The sequence below is a fragment of the Engystomops pustulosus genome, chromosome 6, assembly GCF_040894005.1.
Source record: "Engystomops pustulosus chromosome 6, aEngPut4.maternal, whole genome shotgun sequence".
Taxonomy (NCBI): Eukaryota; Metazoa; Chordata; class Amphibia; order Anura; family Leptodactylidae; genus Engystomops; species Engystomops pustulosus.
Genome location: NC_092416.1, coordinates 13,952,912 through 13,975,565, shown reverse-complemented (window position 1 = coordinate 13,975,565; position 22,654 = coordinate 13,952,912). Strand labels below are relative to the sequence as shown.

Genomic DNA, 22,654 nt, shown 5'->3' with positions numbered 1-22,654 from the left:
AGGAGGACCACATCCCATCAGACAAGCAGGAGGACCACATCCCATCAGACAATCAGGAGGTCTACATCCCATCAGACAAGCAGGAGGACTACATCCCATCAGACAATCAGGTGGACTACATCCCATCAGACAAGCATAGGGACTGCATTCCATCAGAAAAGCAGGAGGACTACATCCTATCAGACAATCAGGAGGACTACATCCCATCAGACATTCAGAAGGACTGCATTCCATCAGACAAGCAGGAGGACTACAACCCATCAGACAATCAGCAGGTCTACATCCTATTAGACAATCAGGGGGACTACTTCTTATCAGACAAGCAGGAGGACTACATCCCATCAGACAATCAGGGGGACCACTCCCCATCAGACAAGCAGGAGGACTACATCCCATCAGACAAGCAGGGGGACTACACATCATCAGACAATCAGGGGGACTACTCCCCATCAGACAAGCAGGAGGACTGCATCCCATCAGAAAAGCAGGAGGACTACATCCCATCAGACAGACAGGAAGACTACATCCCATCAGACAGGCAGGAGGACTACATCCTATCAGTCAAGGAGAGGTACTACATCCCATCATACAATCAGGAGGATTACATCCCACCAGTCAAGCAGAGGGACTACATCCTATCTGACAAGCAGGAGGACTACAACCCATCAGACAATCAGGAGGTCTACATCCTATTAGACAATCAGGGGGACTACTTCTTATCAGACAAGCAGGAGGACTACATCCCATCAGACAAGCAGGAGGACTATATCCCATCAGACAAGCAGGGGGACTACATCCCATCAGACAATCAGGGGGACTACTCCCCATCAGACAAGCAGGAGGACTGCATCCCATCAGAAAAGCAGGAGGACTACATCCCATCAGACAGACAGGAGGACTACATCCCATCAGACAGGCAGGAGGACTACATCCTATCAGTCAAGGAGAGGTACTACATCCCATCATACAATCAGGAGGATTACATCCCACCAGTCAAGCAGAGGGACTACATCCTATCTGACAAGCAGGAGGACTACAACCCATCAGACAATCAGGAGGTCTACATCCTATTAGACAATCAGGGGGACTACTCCCCATCAGACAAGCAGGAGGACTACATCCCATCAGACAATCAGGGGGACTACATCCCATCAGACAATCAGGGGGACTGCATCCCATCAGACAATCAGGGGGACTGCATCCCATCAGACAATCAGGGGGACTGCATCCCATCAGACAATCAGGGGGACTGCATCCCATCAGACAATCAGGGGGACTGCATCCCATCAGACAATCAGGAAGACTACATCCCATCAGACAAGCAGGAGGACTACATCCCATCAGACAATCAGGAAGACTACATCCCATCAGACAAGCAGGGGGACTACATCCCATCAGACAATCAGGGGGACCACATCCCATCAGACAATCAGGAGGACTGCATCCCATCAGACAATCAGGGGGGCTACATCCCATCAGACAAGCAGGAGGACTGCATCCCATCAGACAATCAGGAGGACTGCATCACATCAGACAATCAGGAGGTCTACATCCCATCAGACAATCAGGAGGTCTACATCCCATCAGACAAGCAGGAGGTCTACATCCCATCAGACAAGCAGGAGGACTACATCCCATCAGACAAGCAGTAGGTCTACATCCCATCAGACAAGCAGTAGGTCTACATCCTATTAGACATACAGGAAGACTACATCCCATCAGACAAGCAGGAGGACTACGTCGCACCAGACAAGCAGGAGGACTACATCCCATCAGACAAGCAGGAGGACTACATCCCATCAGACAATCAGGAGGTCTACATCCCATCAGACAAGCTTAGGGACTACATGCCATCAGACAAGCAGGACATCCCATCAGACATAATCTGGGCAAAAAAACATTGGTTTTCAGTGGGTTCCTGAAAAAAAATTGTTTTTCCTAAATTCTTCCTATATTAACATGTTCAGGTCTTAATGGGGTTGTCGCGAGATGTTGAAAAAAAATTATGTGTGGCCGGCATGGACTGCACTAAAAAATTTTACATTTACTTACCTCCACAGTCTTTCCCGGTGTCCTGTGCTGCCCTTTGTCCGGTCCGTACCTCTGTTTGTTTACAGGGGCAAGGAAGCTCCCCTGAGTCCAGCTTCCAGCCGGCCAAGGTGGCCAGCCACGCCCAACCATCCCTATTCCCAGCGCTGTGTCATGAGCTAAAATATGAGGAAGCGTGGGCGTGGCTGGCCACCTCCGACAGTCAGAAGTCAACTCAGTGGAGCTTCTGTACCCCTGTAACAAACAGGGGCACTCAGCAGAGAACGATGGATGGTGCATCATGCAGTTATATGCAACTTATACGACTGGCACAGATAGGAGACTGGAACTCCAGGCCCAAAGTGGCCCAAAGATAATGAGATGAATCCACTGATGGGACACCATCCCCTGGATCAGTGATGCATGACAGGGTGCACTCACTCTACTTTGTATTCGGCATACAACATCTCAACCATCCTATGAATCTTAATAAAATGGTAAACTATGGATGACTAGGATGACACCTAGATCCAATATCAAGCCAACCAGTATTGTTCTTCCTTTGGGCACAACTTCTCAGTCCTTCACAACCCTTTGGTTAGAGCGTTTTGCTGGGTCATGTGTTCCTGGCTCATCTAAGAAGAACTGAGTTGACCGCAAAATCCAGTCAGCAGGTTCCTGCCAGGACCATAACGGTTTAAGATAAGATAAGAAGAAAACTACTACTGAAAGAAAGTTGTGTCTTTACAAATGGTAAAATTACGTCACATTTATGGGGGCATCGGCTTATACCTGCTTTGTCTGCTTTTACTCAAGTATGCATGCTTTATTCTTTGGTTTGGTACAATCAAGTCGATTTTTTGTCTCAATCTGCCTCTGGCTACAGTTGTAACAACCACAATGGGGCAGATTTACTTACCCGGCCCATTCGCGATCCAGCGGCGCGTTCTCTGCGGTGGGGATTCACTAAGGCAGTTCCTCCGACGTCCACCAGGTGGCGCTGCTGCGCTGAAGTCCGCCGAAATGCACTCAAGTTCACCGGCCTATTCCTAGTGAAGGTAAGTGCAAGTTTTGCAACACTTTTTTTTTTTTTAAATGCGGCGGTTTTTCCGAATCCGTCGGGATTTCGTTCTGCCACGCCCCCCGATTTCGGTCGCCTGCATGCCAGCGCCAATGCACCACAAACCAATCGCTTGCGCCAAAATCCCGGGGCAATTCAGCGCAAATCAGAAATATTCGGGTAACACGTCGGGAAAACGCGAATCGGGCCCTTAGTAAATGACCCCCAATATCTTCACCTCAAGAAGTGTGGTTAAATACCAGACAACAGTGCCCAGTGATGCTCCCAGAGCCCCTCAAGCTCATCTGCATAATTAAACTGATCGTCACCTTAGGTGCTCACACCAAAATGTTCACGGTCTATAACGACTGATTCTAGCGGTAGACTTCCTTTAAAGGGCTGGAATCTGCATTTTGACCTACAGATGGCGCCACATATCCATAACACAGCAATCGGAAGGTTACAGTATTAAACAGCACAGCAATAAGTTACTCATAGACATAATGTTTACATAAAAGCTTGTGATCTGCAGTGACAGGACAGGTGGAAGGTGACCCAAGGGACACCGGTGGATGAATTATACATGTAAACATTATGATACAAGATAGATAACGGCTGCGCAAAAACTCACGTGACTACAGGCTTTTAAACCCACAAAATTGCAGCTTGAAACTGAATTGATAACTAAAAATTAATAATAATAATTCCTTTATTTATATAGCGCAAGCAGATTACGCAGCGCTGCACAGAACTTGTCCAATCAGTCCCTGTCCCCAATGGGGCTCATAATCTAATCAACCTACCAGTATGTTTTGGAGTGTAGGAGGAAACCGGAGGACCGGGAGGAAACCCACATAAACATGGAGAGAATATACAAACTCTTTGCAGATATTGACCTGGGTGGGACTTGTACCCAGGACCCCTGCGCTGCAAGGCTGTAGTGCTAACCACTGAGCCACCATGCTGAAGCACTACAGTATCTCCAGCTTAACCAAGAACTTGCATTAAAAAGTCTTGAAATAATTTATGTCGCAACCAAGCAAAAAATCAATTGATAATAAACATCAATAATAGTGGGAAAACAATATTTTTTTACCATAGGTTTCCTTTGCTATAAATCAACAAAACACAGGCCAAGAAGACATAAAACAAGAAGTAAAAAGGATATATAGGCACCCGGGAGATGCATTTCCAGGGCAACACGTTCTTACGGCACCAAGGTCACTCACGCCGGCGCCCGAATGTTGCGATGGAACAATCTGGCAGCAGACAGGAAGTGGACAGGACTACGGGGAGGTACAACCACTGGTAACCCGATGTTCTCACAGGGCCCATCGTGAGCATCCATAAGTGTGCCACAAAGCCACCAATGAGAATGTAATATGTATAATGTGATCCCTAGGAGTAGTCACTAGGCTGACAGGAGGCGGATGAAGTACAACTAAGGCTACATCCACAAACCGTATGGGGGACGTACATACAGCCGATGTATATTCGTTGTATATACATCCCCATGGACGACAATGGGCGCACGGCGCCGTACGGGAGCGGTATGGTGCAGCACACGTGCAGTATTGTACTATACTGTAGCCGGGAGAAAGATAGGACATGTCCTATCTTTCCCCGTAATACGGCGCCGTGCACCATATATCACTATGAAGAGGGTCGGGGGAGAGCGGCGCTCATCTCCTCCTCCTCTCCGTGGCGCCAAAGTGTGCCTGGAGTGCTACGGTACGGCAGGTGCACATCGTGTGAATGTAGCCTAAGCGCAAAACAGCCGTCATGTGCACCAAAAGAGAACATTTTAAGACAAACCAAACAAAACAAATACAACAACAGATATTGGGGGTCATTTACTAAGGGCCCGATTCGCGTTTTCCCGACGTGTTACCCGAATATTTCCGATTTGCGCCGATTGTACCTGAATTGCCCCGGGATTTTGGCGCACGCGATCGGATTGTGGCGCATCGGCGCTGGCATGCGCGCGACGGAAATCGGGGGCGTGGTCGAAGGGAAACCTGACGGATTCGGAAAAACTGCCGCATTTAAAAACGGAAAATGTGTCGCTCGTGACGCACTTACCTTCACTCAGCCCGAGCCGGTGAACTCCAGTGCGTTCAGATGCTTTTCAGCGCAGCAGCGACACCTGGAGGACATTGGAGAAACTACCTTAATGAATCCCGGCCGGACCCGAATCCACCACAGAGAATGCGCCGCTGGATCGCGATTGGACCGGGTAAGTAAATCTGCCCCATTGACTCACTTGATGAATTGAGATAAAATAAAAATGGAATTGAACAAAGACGACCGAGTCAAAGACAAATTGTAATGATGAATTTCCCCCCATTGTGTGGGGTAGCACCGGCAGTCCCCAGGTTATGTACAGGATAGGTTCTGTAGGTTTGTTCTTAAGTTGAATTTGTATGTAAGTCGGAACTGTATACTTTATAATTGTAACCCCAGACAGAAGTTTTTTTTTTGTTCTCTGTGACAATTGGATTTTAAAAATGTTGGGTTGTCATAAGAACCAGGATTAACAGTAAGGCTTCATTACAGACACCTGTGATAACTGTTACAGCTGATTATTAAGCCGACGGAATGTACCAGTTAAAAGGCTAACGTACAGTAATAACCGACATCGGGAGGTCCGTTTGTAACTAGGGGTCTGCTGTACGTTGGGTGTTCTTAATTAGGGGACTGCCTGGAGGACTGCGCAGCAGTGACACCTGGTGGACATCGGGAGCACTACCTTAGTGAATCGCCGGAAGACCCGAATCAGCGTCGGAAAACGCGCAGCTGGATCGCGAATGGACCGGGTAAGTAAATCTGCCCCAATATCTTCAAAACGTTTTTTGTGGTAAAATCACTTCTAATACGTCTAATAAAAGTCAAGTTTTAATTCATTTCTACACAATCCCATGTGTGTGGGGACCGATATCTCCACCACATAAAAATAACAATTTCCTCTTAATGAAAATCAGGAACCTTTAGTGATGCAAAGGGAAAGGCCGCGGCTGCTTCCCTTATACTCATTTCAAAATAATGTTTTAAAACTTATTCTTAGAACCGATGTTTGTTTTGTTCATCATATAAAATAATACATTTATTCTCCATGTTCACTTATTTTTATACATGTTTTGCCCGGATACTTGAATAGGTGAACAGGGGGTGTAACTAGGAGAGATTGGGCCCCATAGCGGATTTCTGTATGGGGCCCCCTTCCCCTTAAAAAAATCCATATTTGTACAGACATGATTATACAATCACATACATATTCACAAACTCATACACACACACACACATATTTCTACGCTCATTTGTACATACATTTTGTTACTCTTGTTATTATACTTGCACACATATACATACATGTATACACTTATACGTACACATTTATGTGCTCAAATATACATTTATACACTAATACATACAGAAAATACTAACTCATACAGTATGTGTACACCCATACATTTATACACACATACTGTACACAACATACACATTATATACATACAAAAAGTATATATACATCATATACTTATGCATACGGTATACACTCACTGTATATACCCATACATGCAGTATTAATACACCATACACACATACATATAGTAAATACACACAAACATATAGCAAATACACACATACTGTACATACAGTATATACAGCATTTACACACATACAGTGCATATACGTACACACCATGTACATTCATACAGCATTTGCCTCGGGCGGCTGTGATGATGGCGGGTGTTCAGAAGTCTGTGCCATCAGTGGCAGGGGGGGAGGGAGTGGAGTTCGGCTGGATCAGTCACCCGGCAGGTTGTAGGGTGGACAGCTTGGCTTGGAGAAGGTAGCCATCAGCAGAGAGAGATGGCCTGGGATAACGGCATTTTGGTTGCGGCATCCATACCGAGCCCCTGAGCAGCGCTGACCCCATTGTAGCCGTGATGGCCCCTATGGCTGTGGTGACACAGAATAAAATGTGAACACACAGAGCTGCAATGTAAAGCAGGGGGTAACTAGAATAACAGTCTGTGCATGTAATAACATTATTATTTATGAATAGGGGGGAGCAGACCCCATTAAATTCTGTGTTGGCTGAGTTCAGGCCAAATTTGAAAAGCCCAAACAGTAACACCCACAATTGGTGCTGGTACTGATTGCGGGTCTTATCTATTTACATACCGTCAGCAGCATTTACATGCTGTTACAACGTCTCTTACAGCTGCAGTGCATGCACATCGCCATTTTGGTGAGGATCGTCTTTTAACATGATGTCAAAAGTGAGAGCCGATCCTCCCCAATATGGCGGCAAGCATAATACCAGTGATCGGTGCTATTGGTGGCCATGTTACACTGGACAGACTGAAGCTCATACATCCAATAGAAAATATGTAACTATCACCAAAAGTTTGATGTAAAAAATTGTATCTTTATTCACAACACAAAAATATCCCTAAAAATGAAATTGTCACGTGCACAACACAGCATCTCAAGCGCACCGGGGTGTTGGGCTATCACTATGCGATGTGTATGTAATAGTATAGACACAAGCGCAGGATGAAAGATGTAGGTAAAATAGAATTATATAAACAACAGTTTACTACATAATTAATCTGTGGTATTAGAATTACTAGAAAAAGATTAGTTAAACTAGTTAACTAGTTAAAGATAACAGAAATTTCTATATTGGGGCTTATTTACTAATGGTCGTGGATCGCACTTTCGTTGGACTTTTCACCGTTTTTGGGATTTGCTCAGCTAAGACAGGTATTTAACAGGGGTTTGCGCTGCGATTGTGTCGCAAGTGATCAGATTGTGTCACGGCCTCTCTGGTTTTCATGCAACAGAAATCGGGGTTGGACGGTCGGACAATCCAACTGATTTAGACTGAGCGCAGGATTTAAGAATGAACTCCGGCGAACCTGAGTGGGGAGCGACACATGCAGGAAATCGGGCCCACGATCTTAGTACAGATTGCATTCCGGTCGGACAATGCACTTTTGGGGAACCCATCAGGACGGGTAAGTATATGTGCCCCATTGTGTTACCTGGGCGATACAACAGTTTGCTGCCCAACATACATCTCAGCTCTTCAAGACTTCTTCTGTTGGGTCATGTCCGAGTTAGGAGCCCAAACTTGTATGTTACAGACCCAAACTTTGCGTTTTAGACCCACTCAACACTATGTAAGAAGTTCTTGATTTTTCCTCTTGAATGGACAACCACATTTTTTAAATCACAGCTTCCTAAACCATATCTTCTAGTAGAGATCTGCTTCAAATACAGTGGCCACAATTGTAAAATATATGAAAAAGAAGAAGAGGATAGCCTTTCCACAAAGCCAGCCTTTCTCATTAATAGTCAGTCTTGTTTAAAAAAACTATAAAAGATATATCAGTCTTCAGAAGTCTTCAGGATGTTTTCGTAGTCAGGAGGTTCCGTCTCGTGTCCCATCGCTGAATCTCCCCTACAATTAGTCTGTGAATAAGGACGGAGATCAAGACTTTATTTATACATCAGAAGAACAAAAATAGAGCAAAAAAATTGCAATTGCAATACAGACAGTCCCAGAGTCACGTACAGGATAGCCCCAGACAGATTATTTTTTAGTGCTTGTGACAATTGGATTTAAAAAATTTTGAGATGAACAATGAAGCTTTATTGTAATAACCTTACAGCTGATCATTAAAGCCTTGGACTACAGATCATTAAATTACCAGCTTCCAGAGAATTTTACCAGGGGGCAGTGAGCTCCATTTGTAACTAGGGGTCATCGGTAAGTTGGGTGTTCTTTATTCGGGCACTGCCTGTATATTATCTAATAAGACACTACATCTAAACTGGAAGTGATTAACTGGTTGGCTTATGATGGCCAAAGGGTCTGCAGTGGTTGGGTGGGCCCCAATGTTAAAGATGAATCAAGCGCAATCGGGACATCAATCAGGAACCTTTTTAAATATTTTCTCAAGACACAAAAGCGTCAAGCGCCTTGGTCTGCTGCTCACCATCCCACATTATCATAAAGAGAGAGCAGTAGATCAAGGGGCTAGACGCTTGATGCAACCGGATGTTGTGATACATCAGACTTTGAGCTCGGATGCATTTCTCGAAAGCAAAATTATCACATGCTATTGCCACTATATTCTTTGGATACAAAATTGATCCAGAGAGTTGTAACGACTGCCAGATTTTTTCCCCCATTGTATTGGCCAATAGGCATCAGCCTTATGGAGTTCTAGATCAACACTCGGATTATAGGTTTGACTTTATTTCACTTTTATGTGATCTAAGCTACTTTTATACTGTGATATATATAATACAAAAACAGCATTGGTCTTGGATCTGGAATTTTTTAAGGTATTATGTGTGGGACTTGTAAGTGGAAAAATCAGCTCACCGCTGTTGTTTTCCTACCTCGGCACAGAGAGCTCCCATAGAGTTGATAGCATAAGTACAAAAAGTGTTTTCCAGCCTGGGGGTATCAGGGCTGAACTTTATTAGAACATCAAACAAGACATCTGAAGTTACAAAAACATAAAAGATCTTGTGATACAGGCTATCCACAGCCCTTACTCATGTCAGGGCTCGGGGTCAGTGAACCCCCTGGACCACCGTGGACGATGACACTATCCGACACCTGGGATCAGAATCTAAGTGGCACACCAGAGCCCACCGGAAAGCAGTATGGTTTTGTATGGTGCCACCAGGCCATTCCAAAGGCAGCCATGGTCAAGGTACAGGAACGTTCAAGGCAGGAGGCAGAGGTGCAGAGTCAGGGTCAGGTCCGGGGTCACAATGGGAGATCAGATTAGGAACGCAAGAAACATAGGAGAATAGCAAGGAAAGCTTTTTCTGAGGCATATGAGCGTAAAGATCTGGCAGGGGTTGCTGGGAGAAGCCACCCTTTATGGAAAACCTGGAAGTAAACCTGCGAGTGTCGGTGCGTGCAGGAGCCGGAATAAAGTTTTGGCCAGCTGAGACGGGAGTAGGAATATGGAGAGGTAAGTGAGAACCGGGGACAGGTGCCGCCATGGAGAGGGACACGGGTGTGCCTGCGATCTGATACGTGGATCGCAGGGGAACCCATGGCACTCATGACTTTTACGTTTTTGTAACTTCGGGTGCCTTGTTTGATGTTCTAAAAAAGTTTAATTGCACTTAAAATCTCCTGGCTGGAGAACACTTTTTGGACTTATGTGTGAGACCCCAAACTCTTTGCCTGACTTTCCACAACAACATTACGGAGATACAGTTCAGTGCTTGTCTGAGTTCCTTGCCCTTCGTTTTGTTTGTCTTAAGTTCTCCTTAAAAAGCTCATGGTGGCTCAATTATAGTCTGAGAGGCAATCACTTACCTCTAGTAACCTACCATAAGCACCTGTCTACTACTTACCCTCCCTATTTCTATAATAGCAGAAAGAAACTGAGTTGCTCCTCAATGGAGTTTGTAATTACCAAATTTACAAACCTTCTATGGACCAGATATTGGTCTCATTTTGTTCTGATAAGTGAAACCCACATATTTAGATAGATCCATATCACATATTATTAAATAACAATCATATCAGAAATATCTTTTATTCTCTAATCAGATTATTCACAATATCAACACTTATTAAAGTGTTGATTCCACATGAGAGATTGTGAATCGTACTAGTACCTTCAACATTGCGTAATCTTCTTCCATTGTGCTCCTTTCGAGATCTGCGTAAGTGGGTTCTTGGGTTTCTCCCATCTGTACAAGAACCACAGAACTCATATTATATTAAACAAAAAAAAAATCTAATGGTCGTTATCTTAATTATCTCATTCCTGTGAGTTATAAACCCAATTACAATGTTTTAATTATCATCTTAAATTTTGGACAACCATGGAAAAGTGGACATTTTGTAGCTATCTTAATAAGGCTAATTTCTAGTACCTACCCTTCTCATCACAGTTGTGCGCTGTCTTTTCATTCTATAAAATATACAAACATAAGTAATATATAACCCTAAAGAACCCACATAAAATTGGTAACATTGAAGAAAGTCTACCGTAATTTCTCACAAATCCATAGTGGTAGCTGTAATTCCTGCAGTTTATGCCCATTGGTAGGTCACCTTTCCTCTGGACACTCTGACCAACATAACACTCCCCTGGGTACTAAGGGATGCAATCACTTCCTGCAAGAGTTTAAAGGGATTGTCTGCCATCCCTACAGTGTCCATGGCCACCTTGGTGTTTGAAAACATGTTTTTGCAGGAAGATGCTAATGAGAACCTGACTTTGTGTTTATGACTGTATACAATTATTGGTAATGACCCCATGTGACCTGAGTCTGAAGCATAGCTGCCTGCCTTATACCTTGGACTGTATCATTGGAAGCTTCGCCTCTTTGGCTTTGGCCAATTTCATCTCTAATCTCCTTTATCTGGGCCAGCTTAGTACCTGGACTACTCTGGGAAGTTTTGGGAAGATCCTCGTATAAGGATCACTTTGAAAATATTTATGGGATTGTCCCTAACTCAAGCTGGACAGGTGTCACAGATAAACAAAATTCAACTCTAAAAGATAGCTACAGGAGGCATGAAGAAATTTATTGATAGTCTAACATTTTATGAGATTGACACATAATCTCATGTTGAGTTTGCACTGCATTTGACTGCTCTACAGGCAAACAAATTTGTACACCAACTTAAAATTCTAGGACTTGGAGAGGGGTATAAAAATGTTTACTGCAAATGTATTAAATATAATATGATAATAAAAAAAATATAAAAATATAAAAATAAACTTGACTGAATTCCACTTTAGAAATGTTCGTTTCAACATTTGGCCTGTAGAGATCGGCTATGAAGACCAGGCATCTCTATGACGTGAGTGGCAGGGTGGACTATCCTCACTAATTTTTGGGAGGCATTCATAGAGAAAGACTACAGTGATTGGGTAAGAGGGACGAAAAATTCCTTTTGCATAGAAACGACCGATGCACGTGTGGTACCGGTGCTCCACTCCTTTCTATGGTAATGTACAAAGATCAATCTCCATCTTCATGTCACTATTTTTATGCCATAAGAACCATAATAAATCCCACCGCCTTGCTGAAAGGCCGATCTTGAAGTATCACCATACGATACTCTACCTCTTATAAATGAAGACGACTAAAAGAAGCAAAAGAAGACAGATGATCCCACTAAACACGGTAACCGCGATGACTGAGTTTTGTAGGTTATCTAAAAGCAGAGAAAAAATATTAGAATATCTCATTAGGAATCAGTAGTTAGGAACTAGGGATTAGATGCAGTTAGAGATGAGCGAGCACTAAAATGCTCGAGTGCTCGTTATTCGAGACGAACTTTTCCCGATGCTTGAGTGCTCGTCTCGAATAACGAGCCCCATTGAAGTCAATGGGAGACTCGAGCATTTTTCAAAGGGACCATGGTTCAGGAATAAAATGTGTTATTTAATTGAAAAAGAATGTCTTCTGATAAGTTAGCAGATGTATGCAAACATCTGCAATCTATTCTTCACTGTTCCGCGCGTATATTATCTCCCGACAAGTTAGCAGATGTACGGAACATCTGCAATCTATTCTTCACTGTCTTCTTCACTTAAATGATCCTGTGGTCACTGTTTTTATTCTATTCTTCACTGTACTTCACATCTGCTAACTTGTCGGGATATAATATACACACGGAGCAGTGAAGAATAGATTGCAGATGTTTGCATACATCTGATAACTTATCAGAAGACATTCCTTTTCAATTAAATAACACATTTTATTCCCGAACCATGGTCCCTTTGAAAAATGCTCGAGTCTCCCATTGACTTCAATGGGGCTCGTTATTCGAGACGAGCACTCAAGCATCGGCAAAAGTTTGTCTCGAATAACGAGCACCCGAGCATTTTAGTGCTCGCTCATCTCCATACAATAATCATCTGTGGGAGTTATAAAAGGCGTCTACAATGAAGCTTTATTGTTAATTCTGGTTCTTATGACAACCCAACATTTTTAAAATCCAATTGCCCCAGAGACCAAAAAAATTTCTGGTTGGGGTTACAATAATAAACTATACAGTTTTCTAACTAACATACAAATTCAACTTACGAACAAACCTACAGAACCTATCTTGTTTGTAACCCGGGGGCTGCCAGTATATATGTATATTTTTCAAGTTAATAAATTTGGTCGAAGTCTCTTTCATCCGAGCTCAAAATATTGACGACCTTTCCATTGGAAAGTCTTCAATATCTGATTTGAGGGGGTATAACAGCCAGAACCCCCACATATCAGACATTGAAATTAATGGCAACCGACCTGCATTCACTTGTCAGCTTCCTGATCCATTGTCTGTTCATCAGCTGCTGAGGACAGATAACCAGTGGGGGTCCTGGATGTCGTCCCCTACTGATGATTGTGTTGTTTCAGGATATTAGAAGCTTGTTCCATGCTAAGTCAACTGTTTTACCCCTTAGTGCCGCGGCCTGAAAAGGCTCTAGTGACCGGGCATTTTTAGCAAATCTTCATAAGCGGCGCATTAAGGGCCATAACTTTTTTTTTTGCATGCTACCTTGACATTTTTTGCCGTGTTTTTTTTCGGGACACATAGAGCTAGTTAAAAAGGTACTAAAAGTTTTAACTTTTTTTTTTTTCATTTTCATTTTTATTTGGGGTTAAAAGTGAAAAAAGACTTTTTTTTGTTATTTATAGTTATTTTTTTTAATTTTCAAATTAACTCAAACTTTAGACCTGGCAGTCCCGTGACCACCAAGCCTATGGAGCTGGCGGCAGTGCCTGCAGCTCGTCTACAGACATCAGCGGGGGTCCCAGACGAGTTAAAGCACACAAGTTACTTTTAAAATAATTGGATTGGAATAGCGTGACATAAAGTAGATGACCTTACCTGGACCTGAATCACTCTGTGGGTCTGAAATGAGAAAAACATAGCAGAATGTGATAAAAACACTGTTTAGATTGTTGAATTTTTTTACTCATTAATGCCAGACAACAAAGACGCTCCATATCACCCAGTCCTGCATCTCTATATCAGTAGTTGGGTCTAGTGACAAAGTCCAGTTACATTCCTTAGAGTTGAACCCTCAACTGAATTGTCCCATATAAATTAAGTCTAAGTCCCAACAGTGAAGTCTGGGAGATCCTCCTCATCCACAGCGCAAGTTACTCACCTTCAATGAACAAGGTCACTCTCTGGACTATGGAGAGGCCATTTGGGAAAGTTGCCTTACATTCCAGGGATGTGTTATGGTCCTTGATGGAGGGAATATAGAGAATGTCAGACTGCTCTTTCCAGTTGCCTTGAGTCAGGTATACTTTGTGGCTGTTGTTTTGATTGTTATGGATATTCCATCGTAGCGATGGGCGGTTTGAGAGACAAGTGTGAGTTACAGAACAAGTGAGGTTGACCGGAGATGAATCTGTGAGGTTCTCAGTTCCAGTTATTTCTGGATTCATTGGGAGATCTGCAGAAAAAGAGAGTAAAATTTGTCAATGATTGGAAAACTTATCTGTTTTGGGTTATATATGGAGTGTGCAAGAGTTGGAGGAGGTTCTTACACCGAGAGACCTGAATGTTGGTTGATTTCTAAGTGGTAGTCAATGTACCCTGATTCAAGAAATGTCGAAAATTGACAAAAACTCATACTGTAGCAGTTGTGCGGCACTAGTCGGGAAGGCACCGACGTCAGCAGCGCCCCGTCAGCATCAGCAGTTGTCGCAGGTGACAAGGATCAATGGAGAAGATGAGTATATTGTTTTTCTACGACCCCAGCCATAAGAGAAGACCCAGCCACATATCCAGTTCTAGTCATTATTCACCTGTGACTTTAACTGTGCAGAATTTTTCATCCAGGTTGAAGGCATTTATCACTCTGTTTATTCCCGGGTAGAATTGTCCTTCAGCCGTGACATCATTAATCCTCAACGAGCAGCTGCTCCACTTCATCCTGACCAGAGATGTGCGTCCTCTGTACCTGCGGTCTACTCTAAGGCGTGTTCTGTTGTTATAGACTGGTATATCTCCTGTCGGAGTTTTTAAGAACCAAATTAAGTTGAAATCTGTGACATTTTCTGGAGAGGTTAAGGTACATGGAATATGCACACAAGAACCATTCAAAGCTTTGATGGTTCTCGGGAAGGAGAAGCTCCAGTCACTGCATGTTGGTCTATTCAAGCAACCTGCCAATGAGAATCCAGTTACATATTAAAGATAATATGGTGAAAAAAATATAAACTTTTATTATATAACATCCAAATGCATCAATGTTATTAACTCTTTGACATCTTACATGAATATTTTAGCATCAATTTTGTTGAAAGGAAGTTGACAAAAATCTATCATTTAGCAGGAAATGCTCCCCCACCCTTCTGACACTGGGAGAAGTCTCTGCTATGTACTCTCACTGCTCCTGTCTATGAATATTGAAGACAACTATTACAATGTGTCACATATGGTATTTGATCTCAGGATCCTTTGTATTGTAGGTAGTAACATTGTGGGGGAAATTCATTATGCCTCCTCAGACAGTTTTCTGGCAGAGAACGCACATGAATCTATACCTCCCTGACAGTCGTTGGCCTTCTACGACTATGGGCCACATGTATCACTCGTTTTTTCTGTTGTTTTTGCGCCTTTTCATTCAGGCGCACCGTTTTTGCGCCATTTTTGCGATTAAACGCCAAACTAGCCGCGCAGAAAAAATAAGCAGCTTTCCCTCATCTATCTTACCAATCCAGATGTTTTGCTCCGCCTAATGATATTCATCACTTGCAACGTTTTCATTTAGGCGCAAAAACGGGCGCAAAAACACTCCAGCCCGAAGGTGGCGTTATCTGAGAAGTAACACTGAGCCCCTTTGCAGAAGAGCTCATTTCTAGCAGCAGAGCTCAGCCAGACACTAGGACATATAATAGATACATTAGATACATTACAGACAGGAGCTGCAGACTCTATTTACAGTTCATCACTTCTATTTACAAAATATTCTGCAAAACCTGAGCTCAAAGCAGAAGTTTGCACAAGTTTGCAGAAGCTTGCAGAAGTTTGCAGAAGTTTGCAGAAACTTCATACAAGTGTCCCCCATGTAATTCTGCACAGTATCACCAGTGTGTCTGAGGGGGATACTGTGCAGAATTACAGGGGTGCAGCAGGAGACCAGCACTGGGGGATCCCCTCCAGGAGAAGCCACTGCTGAGGAGGTCATTGGGTGCTGGGTGTCACACACCTGGGTGCTGCTGAGGAGGTCACTGGGTGCTGGGTGTCACACACCTGGGTGCTGCTGTGAGTGTTATCTTCATTCTGGGCTGTGGGAGAAGCAGAGAGGAGCTTGTAGCAGGATGACATGTAACTGCCTGAATCTAACATTGCGCCTAAACTGTGTTAAAGTAAAGTGATTAATAAGAGGCAGAAAATATACTTATCACAGATGGTTGTAGCTTGTGATAATTCTTGGCAAACAGTGCGCCAGAATTTAGGCGCAACTACTACACTTAGGCGCACAAAAGTGATAAATGTGGCCCTATGGGCGTTTTGGGGCAGGGAGCTGGGAAGCCAGGGGACGAGACAGAAAATAGCAAAAAACTCCAGATCTAGTGGTTAAGTGGGAGAATACGAGCAAGGTTTCTTTTAGGAGTGTAAATGTACCCTCCCACTGTATTTCCTATAGTCTCTGCTGGACAACCAGACGATCACACCTGGTCTTAGGTCCAAACTGCCTGAGATTGTGCTCGTATCTACTAGTAGATATGGATGCTGGAGCGCCAGTGGGGGGGAATTTTAAAACGCCAGTCTTAATGAATTCCCCCAATGATGTTTTGTGCTTAGGGCAGGAATGACATTATAGGAAATATAAAAAAGTCACTCTGCTATGGTAGATAGATAGATAGATAGATAGATATGAGATAGATAGATATGAGATAGATAGATAGATAGATAGATAGATAGATAGATAGATAGATAGATATGAGATAGATAGATAGATAGATAGATAGGAGATAGATATGAGATAGATATGAGATAGATAGATAGATAGGAGATAGATATGAGATAGATAGATAGATAGATAGATAGATAGGAGATAGATAGATAGATAGATAGATAGATAGATAGGAGATAGATAGATAGATAGATAGATAGATAGATAGATAGATAGATAGATAAATAGATGCTTGACAAAGGCTCCTTGTGAGCTGAAACGTTGCACATGGAATAAAAGACACCCCGTCACTTTTTTGATACCAATCCGGAGTGCTGCCAGTTTTTGAAACTTTACTTTAGATAAATAGATAGATATGAGATAGATAGAAGATAGATAGGAGATAGATAGATATGAGATAGATAGATAGATAGATAGATAGGAGATAGATAGATAGATAGATAGATAGGAGATAGATAGATAGATAGATAGATAGATAGATAGATAGATAGATAGATAGGAGATAGATAGATAGATAGATAGATAGATATGAGATAGATAGATAGATAGATATGAGATAGATAGATAGATAGATAGATAGATAGATAGATAGGAGATAGATAGATAGATAGGAGATAGATAGATATATAGATAGATAGATAGATAGGAGACAGATAGATAGATAGATAGATAGGAGACAGATAGATAGATAGATAGATATGAGATAGATAGATAGATAGATAGATAGATAGGAGATAGATAGATAGATAGATAGATAGATAGATAGATAGATAGGAGATAGATAGATAGATAGATAGATAGATAGATAGGAGATAGATAGATAGGAGACAGATAGATAGATAGATATGAGATAGATAGATAGATAGGAGATAGATAGATAGGTAGATAGATAGGAGATAGATAGATAGATAGGAGATAGATAGATACATACATATATAACTTACCTGTAACATTGACCTTGATTGGCTTCTGCTCATTGTTTGAGTTGCTAGAAGTTATTTCCGGGAAGTACCAGGCTGTTTTTGTCATATTTTTGATTCTCAGAGAACAGTTTGCTCCACCACCTATAAGTGAGGTGCGGTTTATATAATCCGGGTGGACCTGACTCTGGTTATCGCTGTTATACACCTGTTGATGTGTTGACCTGTTGACTCCATATTCATACCAGATCAGATGATACTTTTTAGGGTCATTGGGACCAGTGAATGAGCAGGGAATATCCACTGTGGAATGTATCATTGTTTTTATGGAGTGTGGGAATGTAAACGTCCAATTACCTTGTTGCGAATCAGTGAAATACCCTAAATAAATTACAGGAATACAAAAGAATTATAAAATGAAATATAAACACAAGATTTGGGGAGATCCATAAATTTATCTCATGATAATTAATATTTATTAGTAATATTAAAGTTTTTATGCTGTTTTAGAGTCGCTCTTTAAAGGGAACCTACCACCACGAATCTACCTATAAAGGTAGATCGGGTGGTAGGTGGATGTATGGGACGTGAGGATAGCCCTTTTTAGAGCTAATCCTCACGTCCCCGCTAGCGTAGCATAAACTTTATTGCCCTAATATGTAAATTTTATTAAGCGGCTACTGGGGCGTGGAGTAGCCGGACACGAGGCTACACGGCGCGGCTACTCCACGCCCCAGTAGCCGCTTTCCCCCGCCTACCCTGTGATCTTCGGCGCGCAGCTCCTGGCAGCTGCGCGCCCTCGTCCGAGAAGCCGGAGTTCTGCGCATGCGCAGTAACTCCGGCCTCGTTCCCGAGATCGCGCATCCTCGGGCTCCGAGCGCAGGCCCGAGGATGCGCGATCTTGGGAACGAGGCCGGAGTTACTGCGCATGCGCAGAACTCCGGCTTCTCGGACGAGGGCGCGCAGCTGCCAGGAGCTGTGCGCCGAAGATCACAGGGTAGGCGGGGGAAAGCGGCTACTGGGGCATGGAGTAGCCGCGCCGTGTAGCCTCGTGTCCGGCTACTCCACGCCCCAGTAGCCGCTTAATAAAATTTACATATTAGGGCAATAAAGTTTATGCTACGCTAGCGGGGACGTGAGGATTAGCTCTAAAAAGGGCTATCCTCACGTCCCGTACATTCACCTACCACCCGATCTACCTTTATAGGTAGATTCGTGGTGGTTGGTTCCCTTTAAGCCTAATGTTACCCTGAGCTGTATTCTTGATTCTGTAAGTTACTCGACTCAAATCTGTCAGTATATCTGATTTCTTCACTCTCTGTATACACACTGGAAAATGTAGTACACAAAAAAAAAAAAATCATTTCCAACCTTCCAAATTTTGAATGAAACTTTGGAATAAAATACACACAAATAACTTCTAAATTATACTCCATGGCTATGTGGGGCGGGGCTATCCAGACCGCATAGGATATTAATGACCTCATAGGATAGGTCATTAATAGGTAATTGAAAGCAGAGTCCAGAAACCGTAAAGCCAGAAAACCTGCTCTTTGAAACTACAGACTTAGCTGGAAGTAGACAACTCCATCCATAGTGTATCCGCTGGTCAGGCTCACTGCAGGCGCAGCTCTCAATAAAGTGAGTAGGGTCGGGAAGTAAGAGTTCTCCTTACGGAGACTTTGCCAATTAAGGCTGCCTTGCAGTTGGGTGGAGACTTAGAGCCACTGATGCTCCACTAGGAGATTTTGGTAAATACACAAATACATTCTCCGGGATGGAACAAGGAAAACAACACCTCTTTTTGCTACTTTGTAAGGAAGAACCCTTAAAATCAAGTATGATTTTCTGAAAACCTAATTACATGATGTGGGATTTAAAGCCAGAGCAGTATATCTATTCCTGAAGGGACAACTGTGTACAGTGATGGTAGCGTCTCCTCAGTACAGTGTAGGGAACTGGTTTAGCTAAGTGAGTAGGATCAGTCACTGTAATGAGCTCAGACACTACAGATGGAATTGTCTGCATCCGAATCCTTCCATAGTGTTACATACATATTGTACTGTACAATGTGCAGCATATTATGTATATTATGGCGCACATCCTCCATTCTTAAGTGTGTCAGGTCGGATGCCGGTGCCCCCTGACACTGCGAGCCCCATAAGAGCTGCTATGTTTGCTACTGCTGTAGTTACGCCCCTGGTCTCACGTAAGTAACCCTCAACAATCGCCTATAGTTAGCTCTTTAGAAGATTTACCGTAGAAATCCCCTTTGATTTTAAACTTCATACTTGGTGCTATAATTTTATCTTGAGTCATCCACTTTCTACTAAAGGGGTTTAGTATTATGAATAATAATAATATTAATGTTACCTGGAAGTACAAATAAGCAAAAGGTCCATTGCAAAGAATCAAAATGTGACATCATTGTCTCCTGTAAGATTTGGGCTATTTTGTTGTTTCAGTTCATTTTTCTGCAAGAATCAAAATACAGGACCAAAGTTTTGTAGGTTATGAGACAACATTCATGATATTTACAGCTTCTGAGATGTACCGTGGCCCGTGGCTGTGTTGGTCATACTACCTAAGCCACGGTGACATTTTCCCGCCTGTGGCTTCACATTGGACCTTCTCATGTAATTTCATCTCCCGTCACCTGTAGCTTGACAACTACTGTATCTGTAGCTCCTCTAACTCATGTATCCGTAGTGTAGTAAGAATAGCCTTGTATGAGGTACAGTGCATCTGTAGACTAACTCCCTGACTGTGTAGATGTAGAAGCAGAACTTCTTTCTAAAATGAAGACCAGGTCAAAAACTTTTCCAGTTTTGTAGCAAATTCTGGGTAAAAACCTCTACATATAACCCAACATCCAATACCAGTGCGGGAGATTTATTACTGCAGAAAGACTAATGAAGAGACAAGATACAGGGGTCCAGAAATATTGTAAAAGTTGCCCTTCTTATACTTAGTCAACATAAGTGGAAGTGTTGGGAAAATGAGCTGGTGTGGAACCAACTAGTTTGTAAAGTCGAAAATTCTTTTCATAATAGACAATAGATCTCGGTCAGCAAACCCTTGGGTCTAACCAGTGCCGAGCCAATATACAGAGATATAAAAAAAACGGGTGCATTCTGCCTTAGTCCAGTTTGCCTCATGAATGTGCAGGGTGGGGCAGATTATTGAAAACTGGTGCAAGATCTTTAATTATCGGGTCCCCCTGCACTGCTCGGGAAGTTTGCACCATCATTTTTTGGTGCACCTTTAGTTCTGTTGAGTCACAGTAATAACTCTGTTGCAAACTTCGACAAAGCACTTATATGTCCATTTAGGTGCACATTTGTTGTGTGGACACAGTGGGGCAAATTTAATTACCTGGTCCTGTCGCTATCCCCATTTCAGACGGTCCGACGAAGATGAAGTCCGTTGCGATTCACGTAGCTCGTGCACCCGAGTTCCTGCATCTGGCGCTTTCCCGCTGAAGTCCACCGGAGTTCACCTTCTTCTTCCCAGTGCTTGTAAATGCGTGCGACACAATTCGAATAGTTAAATCCCGCGCATAGTCCGAATCCGTCGGGTTGTCCGACAGCCTGCCCCTCGATTTCTATGGAGTGCAGGCCGGCGCCGATGCGTGCGCCAAAATCCCCTGTTATATGCAACGCAAAATGGATATTGTCGGAAAACTTGACGAAAATGCGCTCCGTGGACCCTTAGTAAATGAGCCCAGTGAGCCCAAAGATTTCATATATACATGTAAGAGCAGTTTGCACGTTCGCTTGAGTACAAAGTCAGACAGAAAACTGGCACAGCCAAAATGATTGATCCGGGCCACTGGAGATATGAGCAGTGGAGATATGGGCCATCACATCTCCACTGCTCATCATGTTATGCGATGTTGTGTGTGGAAGCCCTAATGCTATTTCCTTCTTTTCTTCTGACAATTCTGGTCACAAGCTCTCGGGAAAGTAAAATTGTACATTAGTGATTGGGGGCCACAACATTGCATCAACAAATACCCAATGAATATCTCCACTGGCCCTAGACATGTCTGGTTCACCAGATATTTCCCAGAAGAGTCAAATAAATCTGCCCACCGTTATAGAGACTTAGACATGAAGAGTCTCCTGGGAAGGTGACCTAAATTACCAAATGGACTTGTTAATTCTCCATGATCTCCTAGATGTCCTCTTATACCTCAATTCCTCACTTCTCTCAGTGTCCCATTATGTACTCTGTAGAAAAAGTTAATGATGACCTCAACTTTGCTACATGTTTGATCTACATTTCTTCTTTGTACCTTCTACTAACCGCAGTTGTCTACAGGTTTGGCACACTACCTAAAATTGTATATAGTAAAAGTACACAGTACCTTATGGTGGCCCCCGGAGAAGACAGCTGGTAGGTGCCTGATACAAATTCAGAGCTTTATATAAGGAATAATTAGTCAATGAGAAGGAAATAATTGTACAATATCCTCAACGATGCGGTCTTTCATTTTAGAGAAGCAGATATGTGCTAATGGGCCTTTCTTCCATTGCGCTACTTCCAGTGAAACCAATGGAAAAAGACTAAAGATTAGAGATGAGCGAGCACTAAAATGCTCGGGTACTCGTTATTCGAGACGAACTTTTCCCGATGCTCGAGTGCTCGTCTCGAATAACGAGCCCCATTGAAGTCAATGGGAGACTCGAGCATTTTTCAAGGGG

The 22,654-nt window shown here is 42.9% G+C and overlaps 1 protein-coding gene across 1 annotated transcript; it reads right to left on the bottom strand.

Moving 5' to 3' along the window:
* Nucleotides 1-7,528: 7,528 nt before the first annotated feature.
* On the bottom strand, nt 7,529-22,364 carry LOC140065471 (uncharacterized). The gene is made up of 10 exons (XM_072113069.1): nt 22,318-22,364; nt 20,322-20,422; nt 17,973-18,329; nt 14,912-15,271; nt 14,263-14,556; nt 13,980-14,003; nt 12,218-12,308; nt 11,019-11,052; nt 10,754-10,828; nt 7,529-8,572 (listed from the first exon to the last, which is right to left on the bottom strand). The coding sequence occupies exons 2-10, from the start codon at nt 20,374-20,376 to the stop codon at nt 8,489-8,491; spliced, it is 1,374 nt and encodes a 457-aa protein (XP_071969170.1). The 5' UTR covers nt 20,377-20,422; nt 22,318-22,364; the 3' UTR covers nt 7,529-8,488.
* Nucleotides 22,365-22,654: the final 290 nt, after the last annotated feature.

Coding starts and splice junctions, on each gene's coding strand:
- LOC140065471 (XM_072113069.1), bottom strand. CDS start 20,376: ATGATGTCACATTTTGATTCTTTGCAATGGACCTTTTGCTTATTTGTA. Junction 10,829..11,018: donor GCACAACTGTGATGAGAAGG/GTAGGTACTAGA, acceptor GTTCTTGTACAG/ATGGGAGAAACCCAAGAACC. Junction 8,573..10,753: donor AAGATTACGCAATGTTGAAG/GTACTAGTACGA, acceptor CCTTATTCACAG/ACTAATTGTAGGGGAGATTC.